Below are 21,732 nucleotides of genomic sequence, written 5' to 3'. Positions count from 1 at the left end.
AACCAAGAAGGTTCTGCAGCCAGTGAGTTTTGAGCTGTTTAGTAGGGTGCCAAGAGGAAGTTGGAGAAGGGAGAGCATTCCAGGCATGGAGCACAGCCAGTAAAAAGACATGGAGTAAGGAGATAAGAGTGTCACGAGGGACTGCAAGACAGCCTAGTTGGATTATAGAAAAGTTGGAGAGAAAGCGAACTTTGAGGGAAAAGATAAGTTCTCTTTTGGATGTGTTGAGTTTGAAATTGCCTATGTGATAACCATTTTGACATGTCCAAAAGACAATTCATGTTGCAATACTGCAGCTAGGAAGGAAAGACTAGGACTAGTTATAGAGATCTAGGAGTGTTCTGCATAGAGGTGGTAATTCAGTTCATTGGATCTGATAACATTATAGAGGAAGAAAAGAAGGGGACCTATGTTAAAAACTAGGAAAATTCATAGTGGGTATGAAGTAGATTAAGATCCAGCAAAGAAGAGAGAAAACCAGGAGAGATTCGTGCCACAATAACCTAGAGAGGAAAAAATATCCAAAAGAATGCTCTAGATAGATTAAAAAGAACGGGCTGTGGTTATCCTGCATTTCTAAGGATGTGAACATAGAATGATGCTGGTTTGTATAAGGAAACAGTAGGGTGGGATGGCTTGTTTACTTTAAAACTCAAGAAATCATGGAAGTCTGGGATTGAATGCAATCTTAAGAGATAATCCACTAACTATTCACTTTACAGTTAAGGGGGAAAAGGGGAAGAGAAGCACAAAAAAGAAATCTTTAGATTTGGCAATTAAGAGACCATTAGTAATTTTGTAGAGTTTGTCCATGATTGTCTATACATTTGTTATATTTTCCTTTAGTTTTCTCTTTTCCACATCCACGCAGCAAATTGCATATATTGTGAAAATATTGTACTCTATTGGGTTGGGTTTTTTTGAGATTTTTATTTAATTTTTTAATTTTTAATTTATTGATTTATTTTTTTAGATTTGGATGAGGGAAAAATAGTATTAAATGCTCCATATGATTTCGTGAAATACCCATTAGTATTGTCAGTAATATAGGAGAATTGATAATGTACTTTCGTGATATGATACTTGACAAAAAAACAATTTTATGAATTGTTTTCAAGGGACTCAGCCTTTTTAGGTACCTGGAATGTTATACATAAGGAGAGGGAAAAAGCTTTATCAAATACTTAAATTTATAAATAAAATTCTTAAAGAAGCAAAAGGTGAGTGAAGTAAGCTATGCCCAGTAGATTTTGAAAAGAGCACTTAATTGGAATTATGGAGAACTGAGTCCTCATCCCAACTCTGCCATTTGACCTTAAGAAAGTCACATGACTGTCTTCTTTCTCCCCCCCCCCCTTCTCCCTTAACTGTAAAGTGAATAGTTAGTGGATTATCTCTTAAGATTGCATTCAATCCCAGACCTCCATGATTTCTTGAGTTTTAAAGTAAACAAGCCATCCCACCCTACTGTTTCCTTATACAAACCAGCATCATTCTATGTTCACATCCTTAGAAATGCAGGATAACCACAGCTCAACTACTCTATGTCCTTAAATCCAATTAGACTCTCAGCTTCTTATATTGTAAAGATTCTCATTAGACCACAGCATTTAGAAGTGTCAGAAAAAAATATTTCTAAAGCTCTAGATGACAGCAAACTGAAGACTAGCTACTTAACTTTGATGTCAGTAATCCTCAAATTGTCAGCTATGAAATTGTCAGATTTAAGAATTGGCAACCAAAAGGGTTGGTTTTTCTGTCTATTGGCAAAATCTCATTGCAAATAATTTAGAATGTCATATTAGTATAATGATATTTTGTAATGTTGCTTCAAGTGTACCACCAATTAAACATTGGGACTGGAGTTTTTTTACAATTCACATTATTCTCATAATATTTGTTGCATTAGGATTGAACTTATGTTTATACATGTGTCATACTTAATGTAGTTTCAATTTTCACAAGCAGTTTATTTCTCTGAAGTGAAAAGGAAGAAGCACTAATTTTTTATTTATTATTTTTATTGGAACTCTTCCATGCATTTTTTTTTCATTTTTTCATTTTTATTTTTTGCAACAAAAATTTATTTTATTTTTTTCCCAGTTACATGTAAGGGTAGTTTTCAACATTCATTTTCATAAGATTTAGAGTTCCAAATATTTCTTCCTCCCCCCTCCACAAGATAGCAACCAGGTTATATGTGTACAATCCACAAGTGCTCTTCTTATCAGTTCTTTCTATGGGGGTAGATAGTAAGAAGCACTAATTTTTGCCCGATATATTATTTAATGTGGAGTATGCTATGTTTTACTGCTGTGAACATATTTGCATAATAGCATTTTAAGTTTGAAAATCAGTTAAGGTGCTGTTAAACCTACTTGGATTACCAAATTTGTGCCTGTTTATAGGGAAAAATATTTTAAAATATTTCCTTTTTGAAGATTGCTTGAATTTACCTTATGGATGAGTAAGTTATTAGTCAAAACAACTCTATTGTATCATAATTGGAAAATTTCCCAAATTCTTCAGAATCCTTTGTGCATGGCATGTATGCCACTGTACCGTTTTCACTGTTAGGTTTCTTACTGCTTCCATGCTGAGGAGTAGATTAAGATATATGGAAATAGAGACCAGCCAGGATGGCAGAGTAGGGAAAAGCAGTACAAGCTTCAGCTTCCATAAACACTACATGATAGATAGCCCCAGTCCACCTTACAACTCAATTCCTGCAACTCTGTTTATCCTTTCCATATCTCTGAAGAAGCTTAGGACCTTGGACTCGGCCCCTAAAGTCCAACAAGAAAAGGATCTCTTAGTGGTCAAATTACATAGAGAAAGGAAAAGGAGGTGATCTCAAATTAGTTCATCTTGGTGAGAAATGAGGCCTCATTGTGGTTACTTAAATACCCAAGAATGACTATAAACAAACAAAAAAGAAATAAAGGGGTTTTGACTTCATTGATGCCCAATACACATACCCTAAAGAGGAGAATAATTCCCAAACACCATCCTGCCCATAGTGATAATTAGAATTCCTAGAAGAAATGATACAGGTTTTCTTTTCAAATTTTAAAATAATAGCAATGAAATGAGAAGCCTGAAAGAAAAATTGGAAAACAAATGGGGGCTATGGAGAAAAGAGAATTAACAGCTTAGCCCAAGAGGTACAAAAGCTTACCCACATAATAAGACACCCTGAAAATCAGACTGAACCAACAAAAGTTAATGACTTCATGAGAAATAGCTGAAGTAAAAAGATAGGAGAAATGGAAGAAAATAAAACCACTGATCTGGAAAATAGATCCAGTAGTGATAATTTAAGAATTATTTGGGGGCAGCTAGGTGGCACAGTGGATAAAGCACTGGCCCTGGAGTCAGGAGGATCTGAGTTCAAATCCAGCCTCAGACACTTGACACTTACTAGCTATGTGACCCTGGGCAAATCACTTAACCTTCATTGCCCCACAAAAAAAAAAAAGGAAAAAAAAAAGAAAACCAAAAAAGACCCCAAGAATTATTTGACTACCTGAAAGTTATAACTTTAAAAAGAACCACAAAAAGCAGGAGAAATGCAAATTTTTATAGAGGACAGATGGTGGAAGGACCAATAGTGGAGGGACCAATGGGTGATCATCTGACTGTGGAAAGTTCCCCTATAGGGGGTGATCACCTGAGGGAGGACCATGCCCAACTGGTGGTGACTGGGGGAAGTTGGGTGAGAGGTGGCTCCATCCCCCTCATATCACTCAGGTAGCAGCAACACCTAATGGGCTTATATCTTTTGCTTCAAGGTATGTCTCAAGGAGAAGACCCTATCAGCTGGCCAGGTTAAACTTTAATAGTCCTAACCCTGTAAGAGGGAATAATACAGTGGTCTCTTTGGGGTCCTAGTGTCATCAGGGGTCTTTGAGGAAGTTAGGTTGTTTTGTGTTTTGGTGTTGAAAGAAGAATGAAAAGGGAAGGTGGAAAAAATTATTATCCTACATAATCTCTGTGTAAGTAAAAGTCTATACAGATGTGAAAAAGATGGAGAACGTTGGCATCACTTATGCCACAGTTTTCTCTGAACTAACATGAGGAGTGTAAAACGCATGCACACATGTTTAAAGCTTATGTTGTAGAGCTATAGTCACCTCAACAGGAGGAAATAGGGAGAGTGAGAGAGGATAGGTTTAGGGAAGAATTGGTGATTAATAGAACAAACCCTAAGCTTGGGAGGTTGGGTGGAAGGGGGTATTCAGAGAAATTTAAAAGGAAAGCAAGGCTAAAAACCTGTGGTAAAATGGGGTCAGGGAACAGAGTGGAAAAAGAATATGAACATACGATTGCAGGAAATACACTGATAACCACCATAGTTGACATGAACTCACTCAAAAAACAGAAAAGAATAGCAGGGTAGAAACTGATGTTTATAAGAAACACTGGAAACAGACACTCAAGAGTTTTAAAGTAATGGTTTGGGACAAAAATTGTGATGACAGTCTAAATTATTTAATGGTATGCCAAACTACAAAAAGGAATTACTTCATAAAACTAGATGAAAAAAATAATTCATCAGTGAACAAAAGCTAAAGAATATCAAGGAAACACTTTTTATTTTTAATGGGAAGGAAGAGAACCTACCAGTACCAAATCTTAAACTATACTACAAAGAAATAATGGTCTTTAAAAAGTTTGGTGTGGGTTAATAAGGAGAAGTTGACCAGTGGAACATAATAGATATACAGTATACAGAAGCAAACAAGCCTAGTAGCCTAATGTTTGACTACCCCAAAGACCCCAGCTAATAGAGTAAAGACTCACTCTGACAAAATCTACTGGAAAAACTGGACAGAGGTTTGGCAGAAATTAGGGTTAGTTGAACATATTATGCCATATACCAAGATAAGCTTAAATAGAAAAGGTCACATCAAAAACTAACAAGCTTCAGAGAAGAAATGATCTGTCAGATCTGTGGATGGAGGAAGAGTTCATGACCAAATAAGGAATAGAGAGAGTATTATTGAAGATAAAAATGATAATTTTGATTGTATAAAATTAAGAAATCTTTGTATCAACAAAGCTACTATAGCTATGATTAGAATTTTTTTTTTTGCAATTTCTTCTCATTTCCAAGATATATGAATTGCTTGTTCAGATTTACAAGATGATTCATTTTCCAGTTGATAAATGGTTAATGGCATACATAGATCTCAAGGAAAGAAAGCCAAGGTTTCTATTCATGCCCCCCCCCCCAAATGTTCTAAATCAGTAATACTTAGAGAACTCTTGAGATTCCGTATCATACCCATCAGATTGGTAGAGTTGACCAAAAAGGAAAATGACACATATTGGGAGGAGCTGCTGAAAAACAGAATATTGATGGACTGTTGGTGCAGCTGTAAAGTAGCCTGCCCGTTCTGGAAATCAGTTTGGAACTTTGCCCCAAAAGTTATTAACCTGTGCCCTTTAAAACAGCAATATTACTGTCTAGCCTTATCCTACCCACAGATAAAAGCAGAAAAGGCCCCATAGCTACAAAAATGTAGCACTCTTTTTTATAATAGCAAATGCATGAAAACTATTGAGGGTGCCCATCAATTAAGGAATGCTATTAGAAACAAAGAAAGAGATGGTTTCTAAGAAACCTGGAAAACCTTATGTGAATTGATGCAGAAATGAAGTGAGCAGAACCAGAATGATTTTTGCTAGCTATTATATCACTATTATTAAAAATGAACAATTCTGAAGTACTTAAGAATTCAGTGATAATCACCATGATTCCAGATGACCAGTGATAATGAATGCTACCTACCTCTTGACATAGAGGTGATGGACTAATATGCAGAGTGAAACAAATATTTTTGGACATGACCAGTCTGGGGATTTGTTTTTCTTGACTACACTTATTACAAGGGTTTTGTAATTTTTTCCCCCAGTATGGGATGGTGTGGCATAGAAGAACTAAAGTGCTTGATTATTGAAAGATAAGTAAAAGAGGTTTTCAGAAAAGTTTTTCAAATGGTATTTATATTGCCTTTTGTTTTCTTAATATAATCCAATGAATTCCATAATTTAAATTCTTTAAAAAGTATTCAGTGGGGCAGCTAGGTAGCGCATTGGATAGAGCACTGGCCCTGGAGTCAGGAGGATCTGAGTTCAAATCTGGCCTCGGACACTTAACACTTACTAGCTGTGTGACCCTGGGCAAATCACTTAAACCCAATTGCCTCACCAAAAAAATTTTTTTAAAAAAATATTCAGTACATCAGATAATTGTCTTTCTTTAGGAAAGTAGCATAGCACATAACATAAAGGACTGGATTTCTTTTCTTGGATTTACCACAGATACATTAAAAGGGAGAGAAGATTTTAGATGTGATTTTTTTTTTTTTTTATTCATTCATTGTTCTGCTTTTTGATAGTAATTCAGTTTAGTTCAGTATGAGAAATGGCATCCCCTTTTTTCTTTTTTTTTCTTTTTCTTTTTTTTTTTGGCGGGGCAATGGGGGTTAAGTGACTTGCCCAGGGTCACACAGCTAGTAAGTGTCAAGTGTCTGAGGCCAGATTTGAACTCAGGTACTCCTGAATCCAGGGCCGGTGCTTTAACCACTGTGCCATCTAGCTGCTCTGAAACACATAGTATTCTTAAATAAGAATTCTTTAGCAAGGAAACAGGATCAGGTTCCCATTTTAACTTTCTAGATATGTGGATATGAACAGCTTGTTTTAACTTCTTGGCCTTTTAATTCCTTATCTACTACCCATCACACTCTAGTGGTTGTGAGGAAAGAGATATGTAAATGTGAGAGTATGTCAAAAGTTTTAGGATTTTTGGAAAGTTAAATTATTGAAATGAAGATTAGTTTTGAAGATCTGTTAAAAATTATAGCTAAATGTTAAATATAGTTAAACATATAGTTAAATGTTTTAATTTTTTACTTGCATTTATTAATTAGTATACTTCAAATTACAGTTAAAGATTCCACCACTATAAATAACACAAGCAATAATAAGGAGGAAGATGAAGATTATGAGGGGCCTTTCAGGCCTGCAAAAACCCTGAAAGAAGGGAGCGTATTGGATATTCTGAAAAGTCCTGGTAAGATAGTAATTAAGTAATTTTCTCAACAAAGCAGCTTTAAATTCAGATTGTTATTAATACTGTATTAATATTAATCACCTGTCCTGTTCCACATCTTAAAATCATTACTGAATAGATAATGTAGTCTTCAGAAAAAGAGGTAGGTAGACCTGTATTTGTTGCAGAAAGTTAGAGACTTTAAAAAAAAAACAGCCCAGGAATTCAGGAAATGAGTTACAAATCTGAATCTTAGAAAGTAAGTAGGGAATAATTGAAGAAAAATGGTTTGCATAGAAATGATTTGCTGGAGGTTGAATAGTGGAAAGGTGGGGGTGGAGGGAGGGTGGAGGGGCCTAGATTATGATTTTGTTTTTGAAGGCCACTGAAATTTATTATTTATTGAGTAGTTTGATAACATAGTGCTGACTGCATCAATCTCCAGGACCTTATAGAGCCTCCTGCAAAGAGATTATAATTCTTAAAAGAAGTTTGACCAGACCATTCCCTAGGGACAGACCAAGTAGATAAAGAATGTCACCTAGATTATAACATGCATTTGAATGGACAACATAAAGAGCTTTGCCATCAGTATGTATATCTGAGACTGGATATTAGTTGGCTTAGTCAAATTAAATTATGAGTATCCTTAAATTTGCTCTAGAACAGGGGTTGGCAAACTATAGCCCTATTTTGTTTTTAAACAAATTTAGTTGTATTTAAAATTGTCAACACTAGTCTTAACTTGCAAGCTGCACAAAAACAAGCAGCACCAGCCCTCAGGCAGAAGTTTGTTGACTCTTGCTCTATAGAGTTAAGTCTTAGGCCTTAAATTCACATATGAAAATACAGCTTAGCAAGTAAAATCAAAACTCTAGACCCTACCTTCTTAAACTGTGGTTCATGACCCACTGTGGGATTGCATAAGTGAATGTGGGGGTCCCAAAATTTTGGCAACAGTAAAAGTTTATCTATACCTATTTTATATACCTTTATACTCAAGGCCACATAAAAATTTCTTGGGTGAAAAGGGATCTCAAGTGAGAAAAGTTTAAGAAGCTCTGGGCCTAGACCATGACAGTCTATTACGAGAAATCTTTCTGGTGGTTCTTACGGTTCTTTCCCTTACTTCAGGAGAATGATATTTTCATGCCCAAGTAGAATCATACGTCATGGTTTGGTTTAGTACTTCAGTCATTAATTTTTCTTTTTTTTCATCTCTTTTCTGTTACCATCGCCCTCCCTTCCTCACACATACATTAGGTTTCACGTCTCCAAAGACTGGTTCTGCTGCTGCTGTACAGCCTGCTACCACAAGCACGGAAGTTTACACCAGACCTGCAATAAGCACCTTTTCTTCTAGTGGACCAGGGTTTGGTGAAGCTTTGAAAGCTGGAAGTGCTTGGCAGTGTCACACTTGTCAGGTACAGAACAAAGTTACAGACAACAGATGTGTGGCCTGTCACACTGCCAAAGGGCCACCAAGAGACACTGCTAAACAGACTGGAACGGTGACTCAGAGTAACTCTGTACGATCAACTCCCCCCACAGCAGGGACTTTTGGCTTCGGAGACAAATTTAAGCCGGCTGTGGGAACTTGGGATTGTGACACCTGTTTAGTACAAAATAAACCTGAAGCTACAAAATGTGTGGCTTGTGAAACACCAAAACCTGGGACTGGAGTTAAGCAGACCTTGACATTGCCGGTGGCTTCAGAAAACGCAGTCACTCCTACTCCTTCATCTTCCAGTTATACTACAGTCACTGATACCTTGGGATTTGGAGATAAATTCAAAAAACCTAAGGATTCTTGGGAATGTATAGTATGCTTTGTATTGAATAAAGGAGAAGACAGTAAATGTGTGGCCTGTACATCTGAAAAACCAGGTAAGTTTGTCATTCTGTAGCAATTTTCTTCTTGAATAAGATTGCAATTCACCACACTAATAAGGACAATATCATTCATGCTTTTAAGATAATTGGTTTTTTCTTCATCTGCTAATTTTCTATCACTTTAGATCATTATGTCCCAGTGGATTAGTAATGGTGCTTGGAGTTAATTTTCAAAAAAAAGTCTCATTCTTGCAAAAAATCTTTTCACAGGGGTATTTTGATTCCCTCTACTATCCCTTTTAAATATTTCTGGATACAGTCTTCTTGGTTTAAAAAAAAGAGAGAGCAAAGGGAAGATTGGATCTTTGGGAAACGCCTTCATAGCGGTAGTTTTTAGGCTGTCTGATACAGATCCACAAGAGATTTAATACAAATTAATTGCTCTTTTTCTTAGTGGTCCTTTCAGTGAGATGAGCAATACTACAGTGACATTGTATCCACCCTATCAGCTGGCTTGTTTTAAGCTTTCCCTTTACGCATATAGACAAAAAGTGAAGCTGAGCTAGCTAGTGGTCTTTTAGGAAGAGATAGATTTTATTTGTTTGCACATATTGTGGAATGTTTTATGGGACGTTTATGTTTTGATTGTTAGTGGGCATAAGTATCAAACATCAGAAAAAGTAGTGGGGGTGGGGCTGTGTGACTCTGTGTGTGTGTGTGTGTGTGTGTGTGTGTGTGTGTGTATGTGTGTGTATGTACAGCTGAACTACTACATTAATGTCCCTGAATCACTAAAACTTGAGCATTTAGAAGAACTGAATTCAGTGCAAGCTATTTTCAGACCAGAGTTGATAAGAGTTCTTAAAATTCAGACAAGAATGACTCATTAAGTCTATCCATCGTATGGTTTTTATGATGCTATTTAACTGCTGGTATATATTCTTTCAGGTAATATTCAAGATGAATTAAACTATTAAGGATCATTTATTACACCTACTATGTTCTAGGTCTATGGCTACAAAGACAAACCAACTCATGTTCTCCAGGAGGTTCTAGTTCATTAAGAACAGCATGTGTAGGGGCAACTAGGTGGCGCAGTGGATAGAGCACCAGCCCTGGAATCAGGAGTACCTGAGTTCAAATCCAGTCTCAGACACTTAACACTTACTAGCTGTGTGACCCTGGGCAAGTCACTTAACCCCAATTGCCTCACTTAAAAAAAAAAACAGTATGTGCAAATTTTTTTTTTAATATACTAAGTAATTTCTGTCTGTTACACAGAGTAAATGTGTTGGGAGAGAAGTGGATCAGGATAGACTTCTTGTAGGGGCTGAGACCTGAGCTGATCCTTCGAAGGACCTAGGGATTCCATAAGACGTGAATAAGGAGGAAGTGCATTCCATGAATGTTAGACCACTAGTATAAAGTCATGAAGATGGGAGATGGAATATTTGGGGAATAACAAGCAGGCCAGTATTACTGCAACATGAGTACATGAAGGAAAATAATATGCAATAAACCTAGAAAGATAGACTGGAAACAGATTGTGAATGAAGGCCTTTAAATGCCAAACAGAAGAGTTCAGTCTAGCAGCAAGAAAGTGGAATTTTTTTCAAATGCAAGTATTTTTGGGTCAACTCTTTTTTTAGGTCAGACCTGTGTCACTTTGGCAGCTGTGTGGAAGATGGATTCAAGAGGGGAAAGCTGGGTGCTAGGAGACCAATTAGACTATTGCAATAGTTCAGACAAGAGGTTATGAAGACGGACCACTGGTCGCCACATCAGTGGAGAGAAACACATGAGACAGTATGGAGATAGAATTATTAAGACAAGGAGTAAGAGAAATAAAAGTCAAGGATGAATCTAAAGTTGCAAACTTGTGTGACTGGCATAATGGTGGTACTTTCAGCAGAAATATGGAAGTCAAGAAAAGTTTTGAAGGAAAGGTAATTCTGTTTTGGACCTAGTGATTTGGAGATGTCTTATAGTCGATGAAAAAAATCAGAAAATTAGCAAGTATTCCAAAAGGTTGAAACGCTTTTTTCCCTATGGTATTTAGTAAGCAGGTTTTTCCTCTTGAAATCCTGTAACATGATCTTATGGTATGAAACCTGAGGATAAGATAAGAAGATAAAATAGAATAGTTTAGCTTGATTACACTATAGAAAGAGAGCCTTTTAGAACTGTGTAGAGTCTTTAGAACTTTTAATTCAGTAGATAGGGTACTTTGAAATGGGATAGAAAAGAACTCATCAAGACAGTCTTAGGGATTTAAAAAAATTAACTTATAAAACTAGTCTTTGACTATCCTTGTTTATAGCTAGTGAAGGAATGTACTGAAAATAATTTCTCTTGTACAGTGAATAAATCCAAACAGTATGTGACTTGAATGGAGACCGTAGCCCTTTCAAAAGTACATTTTTATTCATGCACAGAATAGTTATATATACTGTATGGGTGGTCACATGGTTTGGAAGGTTTATTTCTGGGAATTTGTGCATATGGCAAAAAACCCAAAGTCTCCTACAATGAATGACCATTTTTCTCTCCAAGGCATAACTGCATGCCATATTAATCTTCTCTTTCTCATTCTCTCTCTACTTCACTACCTACCCTCCACCTCCAATACATCTCTGCTGACAAAAATTAAGAATTGTCCTTTTTGTGTTGCCATCATTGTGTAAATGCATCATTTTCTGCTTTGTCAGAAAAAAGTTGACAGCAGTTTTTTTCAGTTTTTTTAAAATTCTGAATTTAATTGAACAATTAAAATTCCTTGTGGTTCAAAGTAAAAAGAAAAGAATACTTGAAAACACAGTTTTACTTATGTAAACTTTGGGAGGGAAAACATGATATATTCATGTTAGTTTGAAGACTCTCCTGCTTATCTGTTACCTTCTGAATGTTCATTAGTTTTCTCTTCAGTGCATGTTAAAAAAATATTTTTTTGGGCGGGGTGTCCCCTCAAGGAATACAAAAAGAAAAACAATTCTTGTAACAAATAAAAGCATAGTCAAGAAGAACACATCAATATGTTTGCCAGATCCAAAAAATGTCAAGCTGCATATTTCCTTATCAGTTTTCTAGAATCATGGTTGATCATTGCATTGATCAGAGTTCTTGGGCCTTTCAAAGTTGTTTTTCTTTATATTGTTACTGCATAAATTGTTCTTCTGCTTCTGCTTATTTACACTTGACATCAGTTCATACAGTCTTCAGGTTTTTCTGAAGCCATTCCTTTCGTCATTTCTTATGGTACAATTATCCCATTAAAGTAATATATGTTCAGCCATTCCCCAATTGATAAGCACCCTCTTTATTTGTAGTGTTGGCTACAACAAAATGCTGCTATAAATATTTTTTTAATACACGATTCTTTTTCCTCTTTGATCTTTTTGGAATATGGGGCTAGCAGTGATATCACTGGGTTATGTGGTATGCACAGTTTAGTGACTTGCAGAATAGTTCCAAATTGTTTTTCCAGACTAGTGTATAGTTGGACCACTTCACAGTTCCATGAACAATGTATTCCAGTGTTCTTATCTTTCTGTGGTTCTTCTAATAATGACCATTTTCCTTTTTTCCTCATCTTTGCCAATCTTATGGAATCTGAGTGGTTTTTATTTGCATTTCCTCATTAATGATTAATATTAAATTTGTTGTAACTGTTGATAGCTTGGGTTTTTTTCCTTTGCAAGCTGCCTTTTTACCATTGATCTGTTTGGAAATGGCTGTCATTCTTACATATTTAAATCAGTTCCCTATTTCTTTAATAGCAGAACTTTATCAGAGCAGCTTGCTGCATTGAGTTTTTCAGGGTAATTAATCTTAGAGTAACTGTTTTATTATCAGATTACAATATTTGTAGTCAAAGATGCTCTGACAGTCTTCAGAACTTATTGGAGTAGGAGGAATAGTCACCATTTCAATATATTTTATTTGTATTATTTTAAGATATATCTATATGTGTATGTGTAGATAATGTTGATTAAAATACCAAATTACTTTCTAGCAATTTTTAGCACATCAGTTAAACCCTAGTGTACTTCGCATATTTTCTTATTTGAACAGATAGTATACTTTGAAACTCCAGTGTGCAAGGCAATAACCAGGTCCTAAATTTTTATGATATCTTAATTTTTAAATGCATATATTTATTATATGCATTTTATGTGCATGGTACTCACATCATCTTAGGGTTGGGTTGTGAAAGAGCTGGAAGCAACCTTAGAGTTCTACCTATTTATTTTATAGATGAGGAAACTGATGCCTTGAGAAAGTAAACGACTTGTATAAATTCACATAAGTAGCAGAAGAGCTGGGATTCAAACTCTCATTCTCCAAATAAACGTTCTTTTCACTATCGTCTCTTCTCCTAGTTCAGCTCTTACAGAGCAAAGGGGTTAAACGTTAGCCTGTGCTGGAACACTGAGAGGAATAGGAAAATCATTGTCTGTTTGTAAGTGCTGAACAGTATTACTAGGTAGGAGAGTTAACAGTTTTTAATTTTACTGAAACTAATCCAGGTATTTGATGTAAATTGGGTTTATACCTAAAGAACATTTTTTAAGGATTAAAGACTTGTGATCTCTCCTAATACCAGAGAGCTATCATTTTTATAATGATATTTGGGTTTTTTTCCCCTATTTTCATGGATAGCTGTGTCAGAATATAATTTCATTTAGAGAATGGGAGAGGTGGGTGTTTTTGAAAAGATGCTTTTCAAGACTATGTCTTGTAAACATGCAGTATTTGGAGTCCTTATAAAGGACTTTGTATGGGGCTAAAATTCTACCTAGACTGCCTAAAAATCTAATGAGTGGTCACCATAAATTATAAGCTTTAGCAGGAGTTTACACTTTTAAGTATTTATTAAGGAGCATAAGAATTTGGTGAGGAAAGAGAAAGAGGCCAAGATTCCTTCATCCATCCATCTATCCATCTATCCATCCATCTATCTATCTATCTATCTATCCATCCATCCATCTATCATCTATCTATCTATCTATCTATCTATCTATCTATCTATCTATCTATCTATCTATCTATCTATCTATCTATCTATCTATCTCAGGGAGACAGCATCTCAGCTCCACTCAGAACAAGGTCCTGGGCGAAAAGAGATAACCCTCACCCCTTCCTCCTCCCAGAAGCCTCCTCTCCAACAGGAAACAGGGCCGTGTGCGTGTATACACACACACACACACACACACACACACACACACACACACACACACACCCCTCCAAACTAATTGGCTGGTAGCTCTGATTGACAAGTACCACAGGTGTGCTTCTATAGATGTAACTTCCGGATGCTAAAGTCACAACATGGCGTAGCTTCCCTACAGTATCTCTCCAGGAGGGGTGCCATTCCAATTCTCACAACTTACTCTTTTGTTCATGAGTACTAGAATGTTTTAAATTTTATTTGAGGATATTGTTTATAACCTGCTCTGAACACATAGGCAACCATTTTCTTTTGTTTTACAGTAAGTTAGATGTTACTGTATGAAAATTAGCTATAGAAATAAAGCAAACATGTGTTTGAGTTATTATTCATAAAATTGCCAATCACTTGGTTATGTTTTTATGTATGGGATTAGTGTAGAAGTACCTTTTTTGATTTTCTTTTAAAATTTAACTGTTTTTGGATGATCTAACAGAAATTTAAAAATACAGAGTTTCTCAGCAGGGGGTTCAAGCAAGGTTTAAACAAGATGTTAGGCCAAACTTAGTGTATCTTAATTTTTCCTTACCCATATTGAGAATGTTAATCAGCAAGCATTTATTAAATACCTACTGTATGTCAAGGCCTGGGGAATACAAAGACACAAATAAAACAGTCCTTTCTCTGAAGGAACTTACTTTTTTATCAGGGGAGAGATATACATATATAAGTACATTTAGAGTAAACATGTTAATTTATGGGAGAGGGGGCTCTAGTGGGCTTAGGGAATCTGAAACAGTTTCAAATAAGTAGCAAATAGTCTTGAAGGAAATAGAACATTTACTAAGTGAAAGGAATGCTATTTTTAGGCATGGGATAATACAATCACTGCAAAAGCATAGAGACAGGTGATAGTGTGAGGAATGTATAAAAGCCAAACAGGAGTTTATATTTTATTCAGGAGCCAGTAAGAAGCCACTGGGATTTATTGAGTAGGGAAGCATCATGGTTAGATCTGCAATTCAAGAAAATAACTTTGGCAGAATGGGAACCCCATTGAATGCTATCTCTCACCTGTAAATGTTGCCCCAGTAGTCTTTACATTTAACAGATTTGTTCCCCCTCAGTAGAAAAAGCAAACAAAGGTTGAACATGAGCTAAATTGCATTGCTTAAGAGATCTGCTTGTGTGGATTAAAGGAATCCTAATACTTTTTTCTCTTCCTGTGCACTTTTAGGAGGAAGTTCAGTGCCTGTGCCATGTAGTAATACAACTTCTGTTTCCATGCCTTCTGGAGGATTTCTAGGATTGGACAAATTCAAGAAACCTGAGGGAAGTTGGGACTGCAAAATATGCTTAGTGCAGAACAAAGCAGATGACACAAAGTGTGTAGCATGTGAAAATGCAAAGCCAGGCACAAAATCAGAATTTAGAGGTAAGTATTCAGTCAAGATGTTGCTACTCCCTAACTTTCTCTTCCCCCAGCCCCCAGCGTTAATTTTACACTTTTTTTTTTTGGTGGGGCAGTGAGGGTTAAGTGACTTGCTCAGGGTCACGCAGCTAGTAAGTGTCAAGTGTTTGAGGCCAGATTTGAATTCAGGTCCTCCTGAATCCATGGCTGGTGTTTTATCCACTGCGCCACTTAGCTGCCCCAATTTTACTCTCATTTTTAAGTGATATGTCATCAAGTTACCATTGGAATTATTGGTTAAATCTATTGGATTATGTTGTCATCAGAATTTGTGTGTTTTGCACTATAAAGATGATTCCATTATTTAATTTCCCAGTAGAGTACAACAGAACTTAAAAACTTTTCTTGCACATTCTGCCAATTAGATATTTTGTTGGGTTAATTTTTATAATTTAAAAATAAAAATGTATTCTGGTGAAAGTTAACCCTTATTTAGAATTTGTTAAATGACTGGGACCTAAAGAGTAATTATCAGTGTCAGCTTGGAGGGAAACTGCTAAAATAAGAGCACCCTGGGATCTGTTCTTGGCCTGCACTTCTTATTTAACATTTCAATTTATGATGTGCTTGAAAGCAGAAATAGCATACTTATAAAATTTGCAGAAAATAAAATGCTAAGAGGAGTAGCTAATACAGTGTAGATGACAGTAACCAAAATTTTAAAAATCAACTTCACAACTATATTTTCAAAGTTTATTTGAAAAAGAGAACTAATTTGTCATCTTATAAAGTTTTTTTAATGCTTTATATATGCTATCTAATTTGAGCTTCACAACAACCCTATAAGATTGGTACTGTATTATTATGCCCATCTTCCAGATTTGGCAAGCTAAGGCTCAGAGAATAAGTGTAATGAGGTAGGATTTTTTTCTTTTTGGCCAGGGCAATGGGGGTTAAGTGACTTGCCCAGGGTCACACAGCCAGTAAGTGTCAAGTGTCTGAGGTATTTGAGTGTATTTGAACTCAGGTACTCCTGGAATACAGGGCCGGTGCTTTAACCACTGCGCCACCTAGCTGCCCCGAGGTAGGATTTTTTAACCCAAAAGTGCAAGTCTAGTAATACCACATTGCTTCTCTTGGGGTTCTAGTAGACTGTCAACTCATGAGTCACCAGTGCAACATACAGCCAAAAAAGTTCATGTGATCTTGGGCTATGTTTTTTTTAAGCATCATATCTAGAATAGACAAGGTGATAGCCTTACCTTTTTTATACTGTCAGACAACATCTGGATTATTGTTTCCTTATGGGTGCCATGATTTGGGTAGAGCATTGATAAATTAGAGACCCTTGAGGAAGAAAGAGCTAGAACTATAATTCAGAAAAAAAAAGGATAGGAGAAAGAAAAACTACCTGTTTTTGAACTTAGGCCCCTCAGTTAATAACAGTTCACATTTATGTAAGGGCTTTAAGGTTTTTGAAGTATTTTACATATCCTTTGAACCTCACAACAACCTTTAGGTACTCTTATTGCTACTTTTTATAGATAAGGAAATAGGCTGAGAGATGTTAGCTAGCAAATACCTAAGACAGATTATAAGTCAAGAAACCCTGGATTCAAATCCTATCAGTCTCTTCATTATACAATTATTGGTTGAGGTTTTGGAATAACGCAAACTTTAGTTAAATAGTCTCAGTTTAGTGTATTGCAGGGAAGCTAGGTGGCCCAGTGGTTAGTGCACCAGGCCTGGAGTCAGGAAAAACCTATATTCCTGAACTCAAATATGGGCAAGTCACTTAACTTAGTTTGCCTTTGTTTCTTCATCTATAAAATGAGCTGGAGAAGGAAATGGCAAATTGCTCCAGTATCTTTGCCAGGAAAACCCCAAATGGGGTCACAAAGAATTAGAAATGACTTAAACGACTGACCAACAACAAAAAAGTATATTGTAGTGCATCTTGTCCTCTGTACTATTAGTATAATACAGGATAATATTTTTCACCGAGAAATTCTTTTGCAGAGAAAGAAAAATTGCTCTGTATGTTGGTAAGCTTGAGGTTATATAGAATCATTCACAAACGTCTTGACACCCTAAATTTTAAACCTAGCAACTAGAGACTTGACCTCTGTTTTCTTCTAAAGAAGAAGCATGGTTTCTGTTCACTCAACTGTTAGAAGAATTCACAAATGATTTTCTGAATCCCTAGGATGCTACATTTCTTTTTGTGTATTATGAGATGAGCCACTTCTCTCTTTGAGTTGGTCAATTTGGATCACTGATTTTGGACACTTGGTCATTATTGCCTACAAAATAAACCAGTTACAGGGCGGCTAGGTGGCACAGTGGATAAAGCACTGGCCCTGGATTCAGGAGTACCTGAGTTCAAATCCAGCCTCAGACACTTAACACACACTTACTAGCTGTGTGACCCTGGGCAAGTCACTTAACCCCCATAGCCCTGCAAAAAAGAAAAAAGAAAACCGTTATGGCCCAAATATTTGAAGAGTTGGTTCTAAGTAGTTTTATTGTTTTGATTCTTTGGGGATAGTAGCTATAATTCTGCATGATAAATAATTTAATTTTGTTTCTTTTGAAGGTTTTGGCACCCCTTCCTCATCCTCAGACCCTGGAGCCCCATCCTTCAAATTTGGCATTCCAGCATCCACTTCTGAGTCTTCTCAGGCAGTAGCAAGCACAGGAAGTTTTAAATTTGGTGAACAAGGGGGCTTCAAATTAGGCATGTCATCGGATTCTGCATCTTCAAACCCCATGAGTGGAGGCTTTAAGTTTTCTAAGCCTGTAGGGGACTTCAAATTTGGAGTTTCATCTTCTGACTGTAATTCAGAAGAGAATAAAAAAGACAGTAAGAATGATAGCAATTTTAACTTTGGAGTTCCTTCTGGCTTAAGCAATCCATCTCCTTCAGCATCATTTCAGTTTGGGTCAACCAATCCTGGGCCACAAGAAAAGAAAGAGGAGCTCAGTACATCTACAACAGCAGGCTTCACATTTGGTACAAGTGTTACTGCTAGTCTCACCCCTGCTGCTGACACTGTCACCATGACTCCTTCTGAGAATAAGCCTGGAGTGGGTGGCTTCAGCTTTGGATCCACTGAAACAAAAAACATAGCAGTGACTCCTTTTGCATTTAAGAAACCAGAGGAAAATAAGGAAGAAACCCCTGCAGCCAAGGGAGGAGGAGGGTTCAATTTTGGCTGTGTGGAGTCTGCTTGTCTGCCATCTACTTCAGTGTTTGGTTTGGGAAGGACAGAGGAGAAACAGCAGGAGCCTGTCACCTCTGCTACTTCTCTAGTATTTGGGAAGAAAGCTGACAATGAGGAGCCAAAGTCTCAGCAGGTGTTTTCCTTTGGGAATTCTGAGCAAACCAAAGATGAGAGCACAGCAAAACGTGCATTTAGTTTTAACATGACAAAACCAGTGGAGAATCAAACTGAGCAGTCAGCAAAGGTCCCCTTTGCTTTTGGGACTCAGACTAGTACTGCAGCTGGTAAGTTTGGGTAGTGATGGTGCCTTGATTGTAAAATTCAGTAATTGGGGGGTGGGGCAGGCATGAGAGTTAAGTGACTTGCCCAGGGTCACACAAGTGTCAAGTGTCTGAGGCCAGATTTGAAACTCAGGTACTCCTGATTCCAGGGCCAGTGCTCTATCCACTGCCCCACCTAACTGCCTCTCAGTAACTCTTAATTCAAGTCTCTTAACATTGACCTTTCAGAAGTTATAGTTTCCTACTGTTAGATTAAGCATTTTATTCCCATCTTTTATTGACATAATCAGTTCTTTATTATCTGAATAAGGCACAAGTAATTCTTAATTCAGTGATAGAACAAGGATAATCAAATTATGAGAGGCAGGAATTGGGAAAACTAGTCTTTGGAAAGAACAGTATAAAGTGCAATATTTTTACACATTTGCTTCCTTTGAAGTAAAGGGAGTAAAGCTTCAGCTTTCAGCTTATTTTTTATCTGCAGAAACAGTTAAATTACTGGAAAGATAAAACTACTCTTCTGTTTTGGAAATAATGTGTTTTGTAAATGGAAGACGTGGAGGACCAAGGCTGATGAGATCTTAGGGGATGATGAGGTCATTCCAGTAATGAGGGTTTTTTAAAAATTGGTTTTGTTGTTTGTCATTTGTTCTCCAAGAAGACTTTGACATTGAGAGGTGATGTCATGACTTGCAGTGAATTAGATTTAAGTGAGGGAAGGCAGTGCAAAGTCACCAGTCTCACTCTCCACCAGAGCCATCTGGGTCCAGTGGCAAGATATATATCAGGAGGACTGGAGATGGCCTTGGGTCTTTGAGACAGTTGGGGTTAAGCGACTTTCCTAGGGTCGCACGGCTACCAGTGTCAAATGTCTGAGGCTGTATTTGAACTTTAGTCCTCCTGACTCCAGGGCCAGTGCTCTATCCACTGCACCACCTTGCTGCCCCTTGGTACATGATGGAGAAGTCACAAAGTAGTGTAGCTAGAAGTTATTTGCTTGTTGGGTAGTTAAGTGATTCTTTTTTTTTTTTTTTTGGGTGAGGCAATTGGGGTTAAGTGACTTGCCTAGGGTCACACAGCTAGTAAGTGTCAAATGTCTGAGGCCGGATTTGAACTCAGGTACTCCTGACTCCAGGGCCTGTGCTCTTATCCACTGCGCCTCCCAGCTGCCCCAGTTAAGTGATTCTTAATGTTAGTGACTTGATACTTCTCATCTCTGAAAATCAATTTTAGCCTGAATAGGTTTGACCCACAAGCAGGGTTTTCTATAGTATTTGTCTCTTTTGTATTACCTGTAAATTTGCATAGGTGCTTTAAAAGAGATCAGATTTATCACTTTTAAATTCAAACCACATACTTATATGGGTTGTTCTTAATTAGGAAGCTTTCCCACTGACTATAGCTAGACAAATCAACTTTTGGCGGGGGCGGGGCAGTGGGGGTTAAGTGACTTGCCCAGGGTCACACAGCTAGTAAGTGTCAAGTGTCTGAGGTCACATTTGAACTCAGGTCCTCCTGAATCCAGGGCTGGTGCTCTATCCACTGCGCCACCTAGCTGCCCCCAACAAATCAACATTTTAATTATAGAGACTGAGATTGCTAGAGCTACAAGCAAAGCACTCTTTTGCTTTGTATAGCATAAGGCTACCGCTAATACGCTTTTTAAAAATATTGAGAAATTTGTGATAGAAACGACTTAATATGAATCTTTGTTGATGATTTCAGTAGCATCAGAAATGGAAACTTGCTTTGTTTGTAATATGCTTTCTTATAATAGAATAAGCAACCACATACAGAATCAGAATAGATGTTTCAGTATAAGAAAGTGAAAGTGGGAAAGTGAACAGAGCCTGGGGAAATTAAAGTATGGCTTTTGGTATCATTTTATTTAAAATAACCTAAAATAGCCTCCTCTAAGCATGGGAAAACAAATTTTGAGGAGCTCAGGTTTTGCATTGATTTGTAAATTGGCTCATCAGGTATTTTGCTTAGATGACTTAAAGAAATAGACTTCTTTCTAGAAATGGCATCATTCCTTGGCCCTTAAAGCAGTTTCAGTTTCCTGTAAGTTCTTTTTTTGAGGAAAAATTTATCACCCTAAATTCAGGCCTCTGCAAGTCATCCTTTTAGTTTATCTATTTAAAACTGGAGAGTGTGACCCCGGATAAGTCACTTAACCTTCATTGCTCCTCTCCACTCCCAACCACCACCACTACCACCACCCCCACCACCCCCAAAAAAAAAAACCTTGAGAGAAGCAAAATTAGCCAAATTTAAATGGAAATGTTAGCTTTGCCAGAGCAGATAATTTTTCTGATAGTCATACTGTTTGGGAGTAGGAAATGGAAAAGATGTTACCAAATTTCCCCTACTTTTCACAGGAATCTCTTTAGGAATGCTTTATTTTTGTTCTTAAGAAATTAGGAAGAAGCTTTTAGATGCATTGTTGGCATCTAATGATTTGGTCATATGACTGCCAGAGTTTGGGAAGAGATGCATAGAAGAAAGTTTTGCTCTCAGTTGAATTTGTAATAAAATGAGGAAAATAGCCTGAATATTTAAAGATGTTAAGCTGCTCAAATAAATTAGATTGGCATCATCTGAACTCTGCACAGATACTCTGACTGAATATTATAAAAAATAATTCTCAAAGGAAAAAGGTGCATAGTATCAAAGAAAATTTCAGGTTTTTTTTATTATAACACCAGAAAAACTTTAGTTGAAAATTGGTGTTGAAAAGATGATTAAGATGATGG

General features: G+C 36.8%; 1 protein-coding gene across 2 annotated transcripts in view; it reads left to right on the top strand.

The window, feature by feature from the left end:
* The window catches only part of NUP153 (nucleoporin 153), an 80,410-nt gene that overhangs the window by 50,056 nt on the left and 8,622 nt on the right, over positions 1 to 21,732 (top strand). For both annotated transcript variants that reach the window (XM_043975004.1, XM_043975005.1), the window contains 4 exons: positions 6,956 to 7,081; positions 8,324 to 8,947; positions 15,298 to 15,495; positions 18,068 to 18,979. In XM_043975004.1, the coding sequence (XP_043830939.1) occupies positions 6,956 to 7,081; positions 8,324 to 8,947; positions 15,298 to 15,495; positions 18,068 to 18,979 (1,860 nt within the window). The remainder of the gene's footprint in view (positions 1 to 6,955; positions 7,082 to 8,323; positions 8,948 to 15,297; positions 15,496 to 18,067; positions 18,980 to 21,732) is intronic.

The sequence above is a fragment of the Dromiciops gliroides genome, chromosome 1 (assembly GCF_019393635.1).
Source record: "Dromiciops gliroides isolate mDroGli1 chromosome 1, mDroGli1.pri, whole genome shotgun sequence".
NCBI lineage: Eukaryota > Metazoa > Chordata > Mammalia > Microbiotheria > Microbiotheriidae > Dromiciops > Dromiciops gliroides.
This window is presented reverse-complemented; position numbering and strand designations above follow the sequence as displayed.